The sequence below is a fragment of the Canis aureus genome, chromosome 6, assembly GCF_053574225.1.
Source record: "Canis aureus isolate CA01 chromosome 6, VMU_Caureus_v.1.0, whole genome shotgun sequence".
Lineage (NCBI taxonomy): Eukaryota > Metazoa > Chordata > Mammalia > Carnivora > Canidae > Canis > Canis aureus.
This window is the reverse complement of record NC_135616.1, coordinates 16,935,954-16,953,845: the sequence shown is the minus strand read 5'-3', so window position 1 is coordinate 16,953,845 and position 17,892 is coordinate 16,935,954. Positions and strand designations below refer to the sequence as shown.

At 36.9% G+C, this 17,892-nt stretch overlaps 1 protein-coding gene across 3 annotated transcripts in view; it reads left to right on the top strand.

Moving 5' to 3' along the window:
• The window catches only part of OSBPL1A (oxysterol binding protein like 1A), a 227,771-nt gene that overhangs the window by 65,121 nt on the left and 144,758 nt on the right, over positions 1-17,892 (top strand). For all 3 annotated transcript variants that reach the window (XM_077900285.1, XM_077900283.1, XM_077900284.1), the window contains exons 8-11: positions 13,605-13,666; positions 13,768-13,812; positions 15,139-15,212; positions 15,327-15,390. In XM_077900285.1, the coding sequence (XP_077756411.1) occupies positions 13,605-13,666; positions 13,768-13,812; positions 15,139-15,212; positions 15,327-15,390 (245 nt within the window). The remainder of the gene's footprint in view (positions 1-13,604; positions 13,667-13,767; positions 13,813-15,138; positions 15,213-15,326; positions 15,391-17,892) is intronic.

The window sequence follows — 17,892 nt, the reverse complement described above, 5'->3', positions numbered from 1 at the left end:
CCTCTGTCTGTGTCTCTGCCTCTCTCTGTCTCTCATGAATAAATAAAATCTTTTTAAAAAAGTGTATTGGGTTTATAGAGGGTTGCTACTTTGTGAAAGGTGGCAGGAAAAGCTCTGTGAGAACAGTAAGACTTGAAGTGAGGGGAACAAGCAGTGTCAATATCTGGGCAATGAGGATGGCCATAGGCAGTAGACATGAGGAGTATATGTGATGTGTGTCATGAAAAGCAAGGAGACTAGTATGTCCAGAGTAGCGAGGAAGAGAGTGGTCAGAGGAGGAGGTTAGAGAGGCAGTGGGAACTGGATGATGAAAGGCTTTGAGGGTTATTTTAAGAATTGTGGCTCCTACTCTTTGTGAGATGGGAAGATGTGGCAGGGTTTAGAATGCAGCAATGATGTGATCAGACTTAGGTTCTAAAAAATGATCATTGATTGTTTTGAGAATAGATCCTAGGGAGACAAGGAGGAAAAAGGGAAGCAGTTAGGCTATTGGAATAATCAGGTCAGAGAAGATATTGGCTTGGATCAAGATAGCTGCCATACCAATGGTTGTAAGTGGTTGTATATATATATTAATTATAATATGTGTATTTTGAAGGCAGAGTGGTCAGGATTTTCTGATGGCTTGGGTATGTGAGATATGAGAAAGACAGGAATCAAGGGTGACTTTACAGTCTTCTAGTCGAAGACCTGGAAAAACGGAATTTCCAGTTACTGAGAAGGTAAGAGTGGAGAGTAGGGTAGACTAACAATGGCTGGAATTAGAAGTTTGGTTTTTAAGCTCTTTAAAATTTGAAATACTATTCTACAATCTAAGTAAGACATCAGAAGTAGAAGTTTGTGCTTAGGAGAGAGCTCTCTAAAAATTTGGGAACTGTCAGCATACAGAGTTAGTAATGGAATGGATATCACTTAGATCTTGATATTAGGGTAGATGAAGATGAACAGATAGTTTGGAAATTAAACATGTATATATGGGAGCTTGGTAGAAGACAAAGGTAGCATGAAGAGTGGATGAGGAAAGAACTAAGTAAATAATGGTGGGGCAGTTAGCTGTCTACATAGTAATAGGTGATTTTAGATACCCATCATCTATTGGATACTAAATTCCAGCTAGTTTAAACCTAGTCTACTGCAGCCAAGAAAAAGAAAAGGCATCCAAGTTGATAAGGAAGAAGTCAAATTTTCACTATTTGCAGATGACATACTATACATATAACTCTAAAGAATCTACCGGAAAACTACTGACACGGATAAATGATTCAGTAAAGGTGCAGGATACAAAATTAATATACATAAATCTATTACATTTCTATAATAATGAAGAAGCAGAGAAATTAAGAAAACAGTTCTATTTATAATTGCATCAAAAATTATAAAATGCCTGGGAATAAACTTAACCAAGGAGGTTACTTCAAAAACTAAAATACCAACGAGAAAGAGCTGAAGATGGCACAAATGGAAAGATATTCCATACTCCTAGATTAGAACTAATATTAAAATGTATATACTACCCAAAGCAATCTACAGATTTAATGCAATCTCTATCAAAATATCAACATTTTGGGGCACCTGGGTGGCTCAGTCAGTTAAACTTCTGTCTTTTTTTACTTATTAGAGAGCGAGAGCATGCGTGAGTGGGGGGAGGGGCAGAGGGGAAGACTGATGCAGGGTCAGATCATAGGACCCTGAGATTTTGACAGGAGCTGAAACCAAGAGTAAGACGCTTAAACAACCAACCCACCTAAGCACCCTGCATCTATCTCTTGACTTCAGTTCAGATCATGGTCTCAGGGTTGTGAGATCAAGCACCCTGCATCGATCTCTACACACGGTCTCTGCACGGGGCATGGAGTCTGTGTAAGATTCCCTCTCCCTCTCCTCCTGCCCCTCCCCTGTGCCCCTTCTAAAATAGAACAAATAATTCTAAAATTTGTATGAAATCACGAAAGACCCTAAAAAAGCCAAAGCAATCTGGAGAAAGAAGAAAAATTTTTTTAGGTATCACAATTCCAGATTTCAAGATCTACCACAAAGTTCTAGTGATCAAAGCAGTATGATACTGGCACAAAAATAGACACAGGTATCAGTGGAACAGCATAGAGAGCCCAGAAATAAACCCATACTTCTGTGGTCAATCTATGATAAAGGAGGCACAAAATGGGGAAAAGGTATCTGGAATATATACAGAACCATTAAAACTCAGTGGTAAGAGAATTCAATTTCAAAAAGGTTCAGACACTCCTTGAAAAATCTATGGATGGCAGAAAAGCATATGACTAAAGACTTCACATAGAAGTATAAACCTAAAATAAAACGCATTCACATGAAAAAACATTCATATAAACACCAGTGGGTATGTACTATGTTGTTTATTTCAGCTCCTTAAAATAGTAAAAACGTGGAGATAAGTCTGAGTACTTAAGTAAACTGGTTTGATTTGATACTTACAGCAGTACTAAAATAAGATGGGAGCTACATATATATTGTTGTGGATAAAGGAAAACTGTTGAATAAAGAAAGTAGCAGAATGATAGATACAACATACTCTTACAAATAATACATTAAAATCATATTTAACATTTAAAAGCACTTTATGGCTACATTTCCCTATAATGAAAGTAGAAAGATATGCCTTTAAGATTTAAAGATGTGCATTAAGGTTTAAGAATCATGAAAAACAAAATAATAAAACTGGAAAAAATTGATTACCTTTTAAAATCAATAGTCATTTTACAGAATGATTTAACATTGAAGGGTAAACTTTTAAGTCTTTATTTTTTAGTTTTTTAGAAAGATTTTATTTATTCATGAGAAACAGAGAGAGGGAGGCAGAGACATAGAAGGAGACGCAGTCTCCCCACAAGGAGCATGATGTGGGACTCGATCCCAGGACCCTGGGGTCACCACCTGAGTCAAAGACAGATGCTCAACCACTGAGCCACTTAGGTGCCCCTTATTCCACTTAACATATAGTGTACAATTAGTTTCAGGTGTATAGTATAGTGATGCAACACTTCCAGAGAACACCTGGTGTTCATCACAGGTACATTCCTTAATCCCCACCTCCCTTCTGATAACCATCAGTTTGTGCTCTATAGTTAAGAGTCTGTTTCTTGGATTACTTCTTTTTTTCTGCCTTTGCATGTTTAATTTACTGCTTAAATTCCCCATATGAATGAAGTTATATGGTATATGTCTTTTCCTGACTTACTTCACTTAACATAATATATGTCCTTGCAAATGCCAAGCTTTCATTTTTTATGGCTGAGTAATATTCCATTGTGTGTATGTATTTGTATATCCCACATCTGCTTTATCCATTCATCAGTGGATACTTGGGCTGTTTCCACAGTTCGGCTGTTGTAGATAATGCTGCTCTAAACATTGGGGTGCATGTATCCCTTTGAATTAGTATTTTTTTTATTTGAGTAAATACCTACTAGTGCAATTGCTGGTTGATAGCATAATTCTATTTTTGACTTTTTTTTTTTTAAGATTTTATTTATTCATGATAGACATAGAGAGGGAGAGAGAGAGGCAGAGGTAGAGACACAGGCAGAAGGAGAAGCAGGCTCCGTGCTAGGAGCCCGAAACGATATTCGATCCCGGGACTCCAGGATCACGCCCTGGGCCAAAGGCAGGTGCTGAACTGCTGAGCCACCCAGGGATCCCCTATTTTTAACTTTTTGAGCAACATCCATACTGTTTTCCAGAGTGGCTGCACTAGTTTTCATTCCCACCAACATTGTAGGAAGGTTCCTCTTTCTCCACATCCTTGCCAACACCTGTTGTTTTTTCTGTTTTAGCCATTCTGATAGATGTAAGGTGATGTATCATTGTAGTTTTGATTTGTGTTTTCCTGATTAGTGATGTTGAACATCTTGTCATGTGCCTGTTGGCCATTTCTCTTTTGGAGAAATGTCTGGTCACATCTTCTACTATTTTTGAATTGGATTATCATCTTTTGAATGTTGAGTTTTATAAGTTCTGTGTATATTTTGGACACTGACTCTTTATCAGATATGACATTTGCAAATACTTCCATTCTGTAGGTTGCCTGTTAGTTTTACTATTTCCTTTGCTGTGCAGAAGCTTTTTATTTTGATATAGTTCCATCAGTTTATTTTTGCTTTCGTTTTTCTTTGCCTCAGGACATTACCTAGAGAGAAGTTGCTGTGGCTGATGTCAGAGAACTTACTGCCTCTGCTCTCTTCTAGAATTTTTAGTTTCAGAAGTCTTTAATTCACTTTGAGTTTATTTTTGTGTATGGTGTAGAAAGTGGTCCAGTTTCGTTCTTTTGCGTGTTTCTGTCCGGTTTTTCCAATATCATTTGTTGAAGAGACATTCTTTTTCCCATTGTATAGCCTTTCCTGCTTTGTCGAAGATTAATTGACTCTATAATTGTGAGTTCACTTCTGGGTTTTCTATTCTGTTCTCTTGATCTATGTGACTGTTTTTGTGTCAGTACCATACTGTTTTGATTACTACATCATCATAACTTGAAGTCCAGAATTGTGATGCCTCCAGTTTTTTCTTTTTCAGTGTTGCTTTGCCTATTCAGGATCTTTTGTGGTTCCATACAAATCTTCGGATTATTTGTTCTAGCTCTGTGAAAAATGCTGTTGGTATTTTGACAGAGATTGCATTAAATGTGTAGATTGCTTTGGATAGTACAGACATTTTAGCAATATTCTTCAATCCATGAACACAAATGTCTATCCATTTTTTTGTGTCGTCTTCAGTTTCTTTCATCAGTGTTGTATAGTTTTCAGAGTACAGGTCTTTTACTTCTTTGATTAGGTTTATTCCTAGATATCTTACTGCTTTTGGTGCAATTGTAAATGAGAGTGAATCCTTAATTTCTCTTCCTGCTGCTTCATTATGGGTGTATAGAAATATAACAAATTTCTGTATGTCGATTTTTATATCCTGCAGCCTTATTGATCAATTCTGGCAGTTTTTTGTTAGAGTCTTTAGGGTGTTATATATTTAGTATCATTTCATCTGCAAATAGTGAAAGTTTGACTTCTTCCTTGCCAATTTGGATATCTTTTTGTTTTTGTTGTCTGATTGCTGCGGCCAGGACTTCTAGGACTATGTAAGTAAAAGTTGTGAGAGTGAACATCCCTATTTTGCTCCTGACCATCATGAAAAGCTCTCAATTTTTCCCTCTTTAGGATGATATTAGCTGTGAGTTTTTCATATATGGTCTTTCTTATGTTGAGGCATGTTGCCTCTAAACCTACTTTGTTGAGGTTTTTTTCTCATGGGTGGATGTTTTACCTTGTCAAATGTTCTTTCTACATCTACTGAAATGATCACATGGTTATTCTCTTTTCTTGTATTAATGTGATAGATTATGTTGACTGATTTGCAAATATTGAGCTATCTTGTAATCCAGGAGTAAATTCCACTTGCTCATAGTGAATGATTTTTTTAAAATATAAGATTCAGTTTGCTAGTATTTTATTGAGCATTTTTATATCTATGTTCATCGGGGATATTAGCCTCTAGGTTGTCTTTCTTTAGTGGTGTCTTTATCTGGTTGTGGTATCAGGGTAACATTGGCCTCGTAGAATGAATTTGGAAATTTTCCTTCCATTTCTATTTTTTGGAATAGTTTGACAAGAGTAGATAATAACTCTTTAAATGTTTCGTAGAATTCCCTTGTGAAGCTCTCTGGTCCTGGACTTCTGTTTGTTGGGAGATTTTTGATTACTGATTCAGTTTCTTTGCTGCTTATCAGTCTAGTCTGTTCAAGTTTTCTTTTTCTTACTGTTTCACTTTTGGTAATTTATATGTTTCTAGGAATTTATCCATGTCTTGTACATTGTCCAGTTTGTTGGCATATAGTTTTCCATAATCTCATAATTGTTTGTATTACTTTGGTGGTGTTTGTTATTTCTCTTCTCATTTGTGATTTTATTTGGTTCCTTTCTCTTTCTTTGTGATAAGTCTGGCTAGAGGTTTATCTTATTTTTCCAAAGAGCCAGCCTCATTTCACTGATTTGTTATATTGTTTTTAAAATTTCTGTATCATTTATTTATGCTCTAATTCTTATTATTTTCTTACTTTTGCTGGCTTTAGGCTTTGTTCTTTTTCCAGCTTCTTTAGGTGTAAGGCTAGGTTGTTTATTTGAAATTTTTATTACTTTTTGAGGTAGACATGTATTGCTATATAATTCCCTCTTAGGACCATTTTGCTGCATCCCAAAGGTTTTGGACTGTTGTGTTTTCATTTTTGTATGTTTCCATGTATTTTTAAAATTTCTTCTTTGATTTCCTGATGGATCCATTCATTATTTAGTAGCATATTGTTTAACCTTCATGTATTTGTGATCTTTCCAGACTTTTTCTGAAGGGTAAACTTGTAAAAGTAATGGAAAGGGTGGGTACAGATACTTGGAGAGGATTTCCCTAGCAGGGCTCTATGACTACAGAGCAATGGGAACACCTGTGTTACATAATTTAAATTTTATCCATTAATTATTAAGAACTAAAGTTATTTTCTTGGGAATTAAGCAAAGGAATCCTAGAAATGCTAGAAGAGTCAGAAACTGAAAATTAATGTTAACAGTATGATTCCTAGTGTCTTTACCAATTTCCCAAAGACTTGGATAGTTTTTCTTTGTGGTGGTTTGTAATGTTCTTCCTTCAAAATTTAGATTCAAGGGACACTTGGGTGGCTCAGTGGTTGAGCTTCTGCCTTTGGTTTGGGTCGTGTTCCCAGGGTCCTGGGATCAAGTTCTACATGGGGCTCCCTTGCAGAGAGCCTGCTTCTCCCTCTGCCTATGTCTCTACCTCTCTCTCTGTGTCTCTCATGAATAAATAAAGTTTTTTTTTAAAAATGAAGATTCAAAAAGCATTCCAATGTAACAGGAATTATAATAGTCCTATGCAAATATCAGTCTAAACTGAAGTAATATCCCTGTAAACATAAAAAATTTGACTATTGGTGTTTAAATATACTTTTACCCTATGGTTCATATTAGTAATCAAAGTTAAACTTTCTCGTTAAAGTTTTTTTATTTCCTTTTTTTTAAAGACTTTATTACTTGAGAGAGCACATGCATGAGCAGGGGGGTGCAGGGCAGAGGGAGAAGCAGACTCCCTACTGAGCAGGGCACTCATTGCGGGACCCCAGGATCATGATCTGAGCCAATGATAGATGCTTAACCAACTGAGTCCCCCAGGCACCCTATTAAAGTGTTCTTGATAAAAATCAAGATGGTACCTTCTGAGAAAGTTTTCTTTTAAAGTCATATTGTCTGCATTATAGAAAAAGTTTTAAAAATTGATTTAAAATATTATTTAAATCTTTGTTTCTTTGGCATATTGTACAACTTTTTCATTTTCATACCTATTTTAGAACAGTTTTTTAAAAATTACAAAACTAATGCTTATGCTCAAAATGAGGGAAATGAAGGCACCAACAAAGTGGAATCACTTATGACCCAAATATCCATAAAGATTTAGCTTTTAGTTGTTAGTTATTCTCTGGTAGATCAAAATTTTTAAAAGTTTAAAATAATAGGGGTGCCTAGGCAGCCTAGCCAGTTGGGCATCTGACTCTTGATCTCAGCTCAGATCCAATCTCAGGATCGTGGGTTCAAGTCCCACAGTGGGGTCTGCACTGGGTTTGAAGCCTACTTAAAAAATTTTTTTTTAATTTAAAATAATAAATACCAACTTAGAATAGGCAAAAGAAGATCATATATTATTAATACCAAAATACAGAGGTATCTGATGATATTACAAAGCAGGCATCAGAAGGCATGGAATCAGGAACCAGAAGCTGTTAGGAATCAAGAAGGCTGCCACTCTTTGTATGTGTATCTTTCTCTGACTTCTTGGTCTCTCATTTCTTTTAGCAGATCAGTTTTCCAGTGTACGCACTGGAAGATGGCTGCCCTGAACTGCAGTTAGTAAACCAGGATCTCCTAACCTCAGTTGTAAATTTCAGTGGGAGATAATCCTATGGCACCCACTGTCTTAGGCGCCTGCCTCTGCTACATTCAGCTGGAGCTCTGGGGGCAGGGCCTTATCGTGCAGACATAGCTGCTAAGGCCTCAGACAATGTGTGAAAGAGTGAGGGCTGGCAAATGCCTCAGAAAGTGTCTACTCTTTTTGTGTTATGGCTTGTAAATAGAGTTGACATATTCAAATATCAACAGTTTTTCCATATTGTCTCCAGAAGCATAGCCTTCATGGCTCACCTTCTGAATAATATGTCATGTGGATATGTTTATCACCCCAAACTGTTGTACGTATGAATGATATGTACAACAAGTATTTGTTTTTCTACCACTAAGTTTTCCCAGTCTTTTTTTTCCCTTTCATTCAACATTGTATTTTCATCCTAATTTGTTGATCCTCTTCTTTGATTTCTTTGGGCACTTAACAGACTTAAGTAGAGATTTGGTAAATATTTGATTGTTTTCTCCCAGTTTATCTATAATCACTTTCATTCATTAAGCAAATGCTGAGCCTCTACTGTGTGCTAAGAACTATTGTAGGTGTTGGAAATCCAAGGGTGAACAAAACCCGAGAGTCTCCACACTCTCAGCTTATGTCCTAGTGGGAGGAGATAGAAAAATGTAAACACATATGCAATGTCAGGCGGTGAGGTGCAGAAAAATAAAACCGAATGAAGGGGATAGAGAGTGATGGTGTGGGGAGGGGGCTGTTGGAAAAGGTGTGAGAGAAGGCTTCTTTGAGCACAGAGCTGAGTTAAGGAGTGAGGCCTGAGGCTTTCTGGCAGAAGAACATTGAAAACCAAGGGCAAGCAAGTATAAAAACTTTGGGGTGGGAGAGCAGTGGCATATTTGAAGAAGAAAGCTGTCAGGATGCCTAGAGCAAGGCAAGTGGGGAAGAGGAGTAAAGTCAGGAATGTTAGCTGGAGACCCAGCCTTGTTTGTGGGTGTGGTTGCAGGGTTTTAAGTGGGTAAGCGCTGTGTGGGGCAATGTTAGGATGTGAGACTATCGGATTGCTAATCACTTTATACCTTGAATCAAGCAGTCTTTCCTTTTCCATTGTTTTTTGACTTTCTCCTACATTTTAAGAATTTCTGTTCTTTTCCGTTTTCTTTCGTTGCTTCATCTGTCTCTTGCAAGTATCTCACTTTTTAATGATTGTTTTTGTAATGTGTTGATATCTGATAAGGTTTCTCTTTTTTGAGGATTGTCTTTGATATTCTTATCTGTTTATTCTCCCAGATGGCATTTAAATAATATTTTTAGGTTCTTAGTAAAAATACTGTTGGTATGTTATTGAAATCACATTCTGTATAAGTTCCTTTGCAGAATATTGACATTTTTATTTAGTGTTCTCACTAAAGGACAGATTTATATCATAGAAAAATTTAAATATTAGATCATTCCTGGTTTTTATTTTGTTGTGATTGATAATAGATGATGTGCAATTTTGAAATGACTGGCTGGTTATGGTGCTTATCTGGGTAAGGAGCTATTTCATTCAGTTCAAAAAGCATTTAATTCTTACTGTGTGTCAGGCACTTTAGGCATTGAATCTAGAAATGAAGGCTCAGTCCTGGGATTTCAGCTAAGTTGGCCGGAGTTCAGAATTTATTTTTGGTGTTAGGGCAGAATTTTGTGAAAGAAATCATTGTCATCCTCCTCTTCACCTAAAGGAATAATTTCTCAAAAGTGCCCTGTATATAGAATAAAAATAACAGTTGGCAGGTGTTTTTATAAGACCTCTTTCTATATGCTCGCTAGAAAACTTAAAGTGGCTATTAATTTCCCAGTTAACACTTTAAAAAGTTTTTCCCCACTAAAGTAATATATAACCAGTTCACATTTTTACCTATTAGCAGTCCTATAAATCTACCTCTAAAATCTGAAACCCATGAACTTATCTCCATATTTTCCACTCTCTTCATTTTATATACGACTCTCTAGTCCAAACCACTATTCTCTTTCACCTGGACTATTGATAACTATTGTTATCAATTAACTTTGTTAACTATGTGTTAACTATTCTCCCTGCTTTTCTCTTACAACATTTACAAGGCATTTTCCACACTGTAGCCACAGGGATCTTTAAAAAAAAAAAACAACTTTATTTATGGAAGTTATCAAAACTTAAAAAATAGAATAGTATAATTAATATCCTCATCACTCTCTTTCAGAAATTCTCGATACTAGCTACTCTCCAGTTATTGTTACTTTGTGTATAAATATTTCAGTATTAGGGCACCTGGCTGGCTCAGTCAGAGCATGTGACTCTCTTTTTTTTTTTTTTTTTAATTTTTATTTATTTATGATAGTCACACACAGAGAGAGAGAGGCAGAGACACAGGCAGAGGGAGGAGCAGGCTCCATGCACCGGGAGCCCGACATGGGATTCGATCCCGGGTCTCCAGGATCACGCCCTGGGCCAAAGGCAGGCGCCAAACCAATGCGCCACCCAGGGATCCGAGCATGTGACTCTTGATCCTCAGGTTTTGAGTTCAAGCTCTATGCTGGGTGTAAAGATTACTTAAAATCTTAAAAAAGTATATTTTAGCATATTTATAAAAGGGCTTTTTTTTTTTTTAAAGATTTTATTTATTTATTCATAGAGATGCAAAGAGAGAGAGAGAGGCAGAGACACAGGCAGAGGGAGAAGCAGGCTCCATGCAGAGAACCCGATGTGGGACTCGATCCAGGGTCTCCAGATCACGCCCTGGGCTGCAGGCGGCGCTAAACTGCTGCGCCACCGGGGCTGCCCTATAAAAGGGCTTTTTAAAAATTATAACCACATGATGGTTGCACAGCTCTGAATATACAGAAAACCGTTGATTTGTATATTTTAAGTGGGTGAATTATATGGTATCTAAAAAATACCTCAACAAAGCCGTTAAAAAAACAGCCACAATAACATTATCTTCTTACTAACAATTTTACAAAATCACCAAATAGTCAAAGTTCACATTTCCCCTATTATCTAAATATGTTTAAAACTGTCAAAGTGTTTAAAAAAAAAATCAGTCCAGTCATGTTACTCTTTTTCTTAAAACCCCGTTCAGTGGCTTTTTATCATATTTAATATAACCTAAATCCCTGTACTGACTCTGACTCTAAGATCTGACCTACAAAGCCCTGACCTGATATGGCTTCTTTCTACCTTTTTTCGGTCTCTCTTGCCCACTAAATTGTTTCTGCCTTAAATGCTGTTCCATCTGCTAGAATGCCCTTCCCCTATATTTTCTCAAGGCCAGATCCTTCCTTTCAATTTAAACACCTTTTCCTCAGAAAGGCCTACCTTGATCAGTTGCCCAGTCTCCAGTCTAAAGTGATATCCTAATCCTTCTCTATCTTATCACTCACTTAAGTATCAGCATAGCATGGTTTATTATCTACCTTGTAATGTTTTTTTAGAGATATATTTTATTTTTTATTTTTAAAGATTTTATTTATGAGAGAGAGAGAAAGAGAGGTGCAGAGACACAGGCAGAGGGAGAAGCAGGCCCCATGCAGGGAGCCTGATGTGGGACACGATCTTGGGAACCCAGGATCACACCCGTTGGGCTGAAGGCAGGCGCTAAAGTGCTGAGCCACCCAGGGATCCCAAATTTATTTATTTTAGAGAAAGAATTTCAAACAGACTCCCTGCTGAGCACAGACCTTGACATGGGGCTTGATCCTAGGACCCTCAGATTGTGACCTGAGCCGAAATCAAGAGCTGGATGCCTAACCAACTGAGCCACACAAGTGCCCCTCTGCTATGTACTTTTTATTAATGTACTGTCTTTTTTCCTTTTTTCTGTGCTTTCCCTCCCTCCTCCTTTTTTGTCATGTTCACTGCTGCATTTCCAGTGCCTAAAATATTAATTGCTAATAAACCCTCATTAGGAGAAATTCTTACAAAAACTGCCTAACATCATATATTAGTTGTTTGGTATTTATAAAAAGGTTCTTTGATCAGACATCAAAAAAGAATGAAATCTTGCCATTTGTAACATCATGGATGGAACTAGAGTGTATTATATTAAATGAAGTTATTCAGAGAAAGAAAAATATGATTTCATTCATATGTGGTATTTAAGAAAAAAACAAAAACAAAAACAGATGATCTTAGGGGAAGGGAAGGAAAAATAAGAGAAGAATAGGGAGGCAAACCGGAAGAGACTCTTAACTATAGAGAACAAACTGAGGGTTGCTGGAGGGGAGAGGGTGGGGTGGGTGGATGGGTGATGGGCTAGATGGATGATGGGCATTGAGGAGGGCACTTGTGATGAGCACTGTGTGTTACATGTAAGTGATGAATCACTGAATTCTACTCTTAAAACCAGTACTACACTATATGTTAACTAACTTGAATTTATTTATTTATTTATTTATTTAGGAATTTAAGTATTTATTCATGAGACAGATATTATATAGAGAGAAGGGGGGGAGGGGTAGGCAAGCAGTGGGAGAAGCAGGCTCCATGCCGGGAGCCTGATATGGGACTCAATCCCAGGACTCCAGGATCACGCCCTGGGCAGAAGGCAGGTGCTAAACCACTGAGCCACCCAGTCGTCCCCTAACTTGAATTTAAATTAAAAAAAAAAAAAGTTATTTGATAGAATATATTGCCTTACTGCATAAACAGAGCTCCAGTTAGATATGTTACTTTGAAAGTGCCATTTTCTATGGCCAGGTTAGGAGAGGACTTTTTTTTTTTTTTTTTGGCTAGCTTGCTTCATATAGTGGCCTGCCTACTTCAGAACTCAAAAAAGTAACTTTAACAAATTCTGTTTTTGTTGTTTAGCAAAACATAGAGCGCTTGCATGTATAACATTGCAGAAGTTACCATAATGCCTTGCTGGTTTTGTTCTCTATTATCACTTTTTTCTTTTGTTCTCAGTGTGGACCATCACGCTTTTAGCTTGTGAGCTTTCTCTGCTACCTATTCTCTGGTGAAGCAGCTTAGAAGTGGCTGTGGTAGGCTGAATAATGGCCCCCTAAAGATGTGATTAGTTAAGTATCTTGAGATAGGGAGAGAGTCCTGAACTCTCCAGCTGGGCCCAACCAGTGTAATCACAATTGTCCTTAAAGGGAGAAGGCAGGAGGATCAGAACGTTGGGAGAGAAAACTTAAGGATGGAAGCAGTGTTTCGAGTGATGTGCCTTGAAAAGCGGGGGGACTGCAAATCAAGTGATGTAGGGGACTCTAGAAACTGGATAGGGGCAAGAAAATGGAGTGTCCCCTAGAGCCACCAGAAGGAGTGAAATCCTGTATATACCTTCATTTTGGCCCCAGTGATTTTGGTTTCAGACTTCTGACTTCCCAAACTACATAAAAATTGTGTTGTTTGAAGCCACTATATGTGGTACTTTGCTACTACGATGATTTAAATAAAGTAAGAAGGCTTGAAGGATCACGGAACCTGTACAGTGTTCTGAGATCCATCTTGTTTACTAGTTTAATAGCTACGAGAATGGGGGCCAGGAAGAGTTGAGATGGCAACTTAAGGTGCGTAATGTGGGGTGGGGTGGAGAAGAAAAAGATGTGGTTTTTGGAATAATGAAAGAATATTATATGCTGTAATGGTAGTATCTATTTTATATACAATTAAACTCTTGATTTTTTTTTTCCCCTTGTGTTTTACACAGATCAGAAACCCCTTGACCTTGCTCAGGGTGCTGAAATGAAACACATTCTTATTGGTAATAAGGTATGTAGTAATGGACTACTTGCACATGATCATTTTTAGAAAAAGATTTTGGATTCTTGAAATATATGGATAGCATTTTTCATGAAAACATATTTTCATAGGTTGTCTACAAAGTGTTGAAACGATATGAAGGCCCTCTCTGGAAGGTAAGCGGGGATGATGTATTTATGTATAAAACTGGAAAGAGGGTCACCTGGGTGGCTCAGTCAGTTAAGTAGCTGTATTCAGCTCAGTTCATGATCCCAGGGTCCTGGGATCGAGCCCTGCATCAGGCTCCCTGCTCAGCAGGGAGTCAGCTTCTCCCCCTCTCACTCCCACTCCCCCTCTCCCTGCTTCTGTGCAACTTGTGCATGAGCACTCTGTCTCTGTCAAATAAATAATTTTTTTTTTAAAAAAGGAAAGAAGTCTCAGGTGCTCCATTTTTGTTAAAAAAATTTAAATATTCTGACTTAATCATTCATGGATCTTACAACATAAATCATTTCCTCTAGCGCTGGACTTTATCAGGCTTCCATTTGCTGTAACAATTGCTGTCTTTTGTGTTGATAGCCTGACACTTTTAGGTGACCAAGATTCTACAGAACAGAGTGGGAGAACATATTTTTTTCTTAATTGTAGAATCATAGTGTTTTTGTTATGACTATTGAACGAAGGAGGACTTAATAGGAATTTAGTATTTGAATTGTCACAGAGCACACATTGAAAATCTTTCTGGTTCTAAAAATTTCTTTGCATTTTGGGAGTTCAATGTTTTCTAGAATTAACTATTTTAGAGCATGTATTTTCATTTGCATTTGCAAGCACTCCTCTATATTTATGCACAAGTGTTTATGTTGTATGAAATCAGAACACTTTTTTTCAGTTCATTCCATACTTTGTCTTTGAAGTCCCCAAATGAAAATTTTCCTGTAAATATCCCTGAGTAATATTGTCAGAACTATAAACTGTGTTCATTGTTGATCTTGTTAGTATGGCATTTCTTCTCTTCCTGTCTCCCTGTAGTGAGTGGTACGTTTTCATTACTGCACTTAGTACCTTAGTTTATGTTTGATTTTTTTTTTTTAACAATTTAATTTATTTGAGAGTGAGCAAGAGTGAGCATGGGGAGGAGGGAAGAGGGGAGAGGAACAAGCAGACTTCATGCTGAGCATGGAGCCTGGTGCGGGGCTTGATCCCAAAACCCTGAGATCATGACTTGAGCCAAAGGCAGGTGCTTAACCTACTGAGCCACCCAGGCGTCCCCATGTTTGATCATTGTTTATTTTATTTTATTTTATTTTATTTTATTTTATTTTATTTTATTTTATTTATTTATTTTTTAGCTTATTTTATTTTTTTGATCATTTTTTAATGTTTAGTAGTACTGTCTAGATGAAAGACTACAATAGAACTCTGATAAGTTAATTTTTATCAGTCAGATATTTGAATCTAGATGTGTCAGCTTGGAAAATCTTTGCCATTTTTCCCCTTAGAGTTCAAGGTTTTTTGGCTGGAGACTATTCTGGGTAGTGTTAGAACATGGAGTCCTTTCATGGTATCGGAAACAGTAAGTATTATGACCCTGATACTTACTAAATTTCATTATCTAAATTCTGAAAGATTAAAAGTTGCTGCTTATCTCTTTTCCTTTTGTCTTGATAATTTAATATTTATTTTGAAGGCCTGATGCAGTCCGTAACATTTATCGCCAGGGATGCAAACACCTAACTCAAGCAGTATGCACGGTAGGATGACACATGGATCTTTTGCTCAAATCATGAAATCAATTTTTGCGAGTGATTGCCCCAAATTATTTTTATAAGCTGCCTTGTAAAATCTTGGGGATAGAAGGCACTTATATATATATATATATTTTTTTTTTTTTGAGAACAAGTAAAATTATGGAATCTGTTTTAAAAATATCAGTTTTTGTTTATCTCTGCATATTGTGGGATGAGACATGAGTTATCTGAAAACAAAAGTCTTTAACATTTTGTGTGTGTGTATATTCTCACATATATATGTATGTGTATATCTACGTATTATGTTATACATGTATATATATATATATATACATGGCTAAATTGGGATAATGAAAGTTTTTCTAGTGTTAAAATTTAAAGTCTGTGTCAAAATTGGGATTCCTAGGTTCTCATTGTTCACTGTTCATACTTTCACCAACCAGGAGAAAAAGTGAGTCTCTCCTCTTTAGAGATTAGTCTAAGTCTGGAACCTAGACATGCTTTCTTATTTCCTACTTCAGATCCTTTAGGGTTGTCAACTTATTTTGGCAGTCCATCTGCTCTTGAGAGCACAGCACCTGCCTTTCTCAGGGTGAACACCCCCAGAAGATCAGAAATTCCCCTTGGGGAGTCCCAGACTTGTCACATTCTGCAGCAGTATAGCCTAATTACACAGCCAGCCCTTCAGTGTCCTACTCCTTCCTCCTTTCACATTGGACCAAAGAGCCAGGGTCATTTCTCTGATTTTATCTGTGTAATTTTTTTTTTTTTTCCTCTTTCGGTGAAATCCTGGCCATTCTCTTCTGTTCCTTCTATAAACTCTTTTACTTAATACCCAACTTTTTCCTCATTTGGGCCCTTTATCTCATTCTTGTTTTCTTTAAATCAGAATACCAATGAGTTGCTCCATTTACCCTTTTAAAATTTCTGGCTCTTTAACTTCTGTGAAATTGGTTAGCTCCTGCTATATTATTATCAATGCAAGCTAATGAGCATTCACTGTGTGGCTGCTATAAAGCACTCTGTTTGCTCTGTAGTTCCTTAAGATAAAATCTTAGATTATTGATCTGAGATCTTTTTTTCTAATAGAAGTGTTTATAGCTATTAGTTTCTTAATTTTTTCATTTTGCAGTTCAGTGGCATTAAGTACATGTGTATTATTTTGCAGCGATCAGCACCATCCATCTCCAGAACTCTTTTCTTCTTCCCAAACTAAAACTCTTTACCCATCAGTCACTAACTCCTCTCCTATTTATAGGCCCTGGCAGCCACCATTCTACTTGTTGTCTCTGAGTTTGACCTTGCTGGATACCTCGCATAAGTGGAATCATGCAGTATTTGTCCTTTTGTGACTGGCTTATTTCACTTAGCCTCAGGGTTCATCCATGTTACAGCTTGTGTCAGAATTTCTTTCCTTTTTGAAAAAATTTAGTTGTGGTAAAAAAGCCCCTAACATAAAATGTACTATGTTAATGGGTTTTAAGTGTTATAGTTCAGTAGATTGAACTCTATTTACTTTGTTGTGCAACAGATCTCTGGAATTTCTTCATCTTTCAAAACTGAAATTATACCCATTGAGCAACTAACTGCCTATTTCCCCTACCTTTCATGCCTGGCGGCTATTGTTCTACTTTTTGTTTCTAGGAGTTTGACTACTTTAGATGCCTCTTATAAGTGGAATCATACAGTATTTGTCTTTTTATGACTGCCTTACTAAACTTAGTCTGATATCCTCAAGATTGATCCATGCTATAGAATGACAGGGTTTATTTAAGGCTGAGTAATATTCCACTGTATGTTACAGACCACATTTCTTGATGCATTCATTTGCCAGTGGGTATTTGAATTGCTTCCACCTCTTGGCAATTGTGAAAAATGCTGCAGTGAACATGTGCAAATATCTCTTCAATTCTTTTGATTGCAGACCTAGAAGTGGAATTGCTGAATGATATGGTAGTTCTATTTTTAACTTTTTGAGGAATTTCATGCTGTTTTCCATAGCAGCTGCCCCATCTTATGTTCATACCAACAATGTACAAGGGTTCCAGTTTCACTTTCTCCACATCCTCATCAGCACTTCTTTTCTTTTCTTTTGTTTTTTAATATTGACCATCTTAATGAGTGTGAAGTGGTATGTAATTGTGGTTTGATTTGCGTTTCTCTTTTGACTGGTGATGTTGAGCATCTTTTCGTGTGCTGCTTGGATATCCTATATTATCTTTGGAGAAATACCATTTTAAGCCCTTTGCCCATTTTTTAATTGGGCTGTTTGGATTTTTGTTGATGTTGAGTTATAGGAGTTCTTTGTATGTTTTGGATATTAACCCTTTATCCGTATATGATTTGCAAATATTTTCTCCCATTCTGTGGATTGCCTTTATACTCTGTTAGTAGTGCTCTTTGATACATAGGAGTTTTTAATTTTTTTTTTTAATTTTTATTTATTTATGATAGAGAGAGAGAGAGAGAGGCAGAGACACAGGCAGAGGGAGAAGCAGGCTCCAT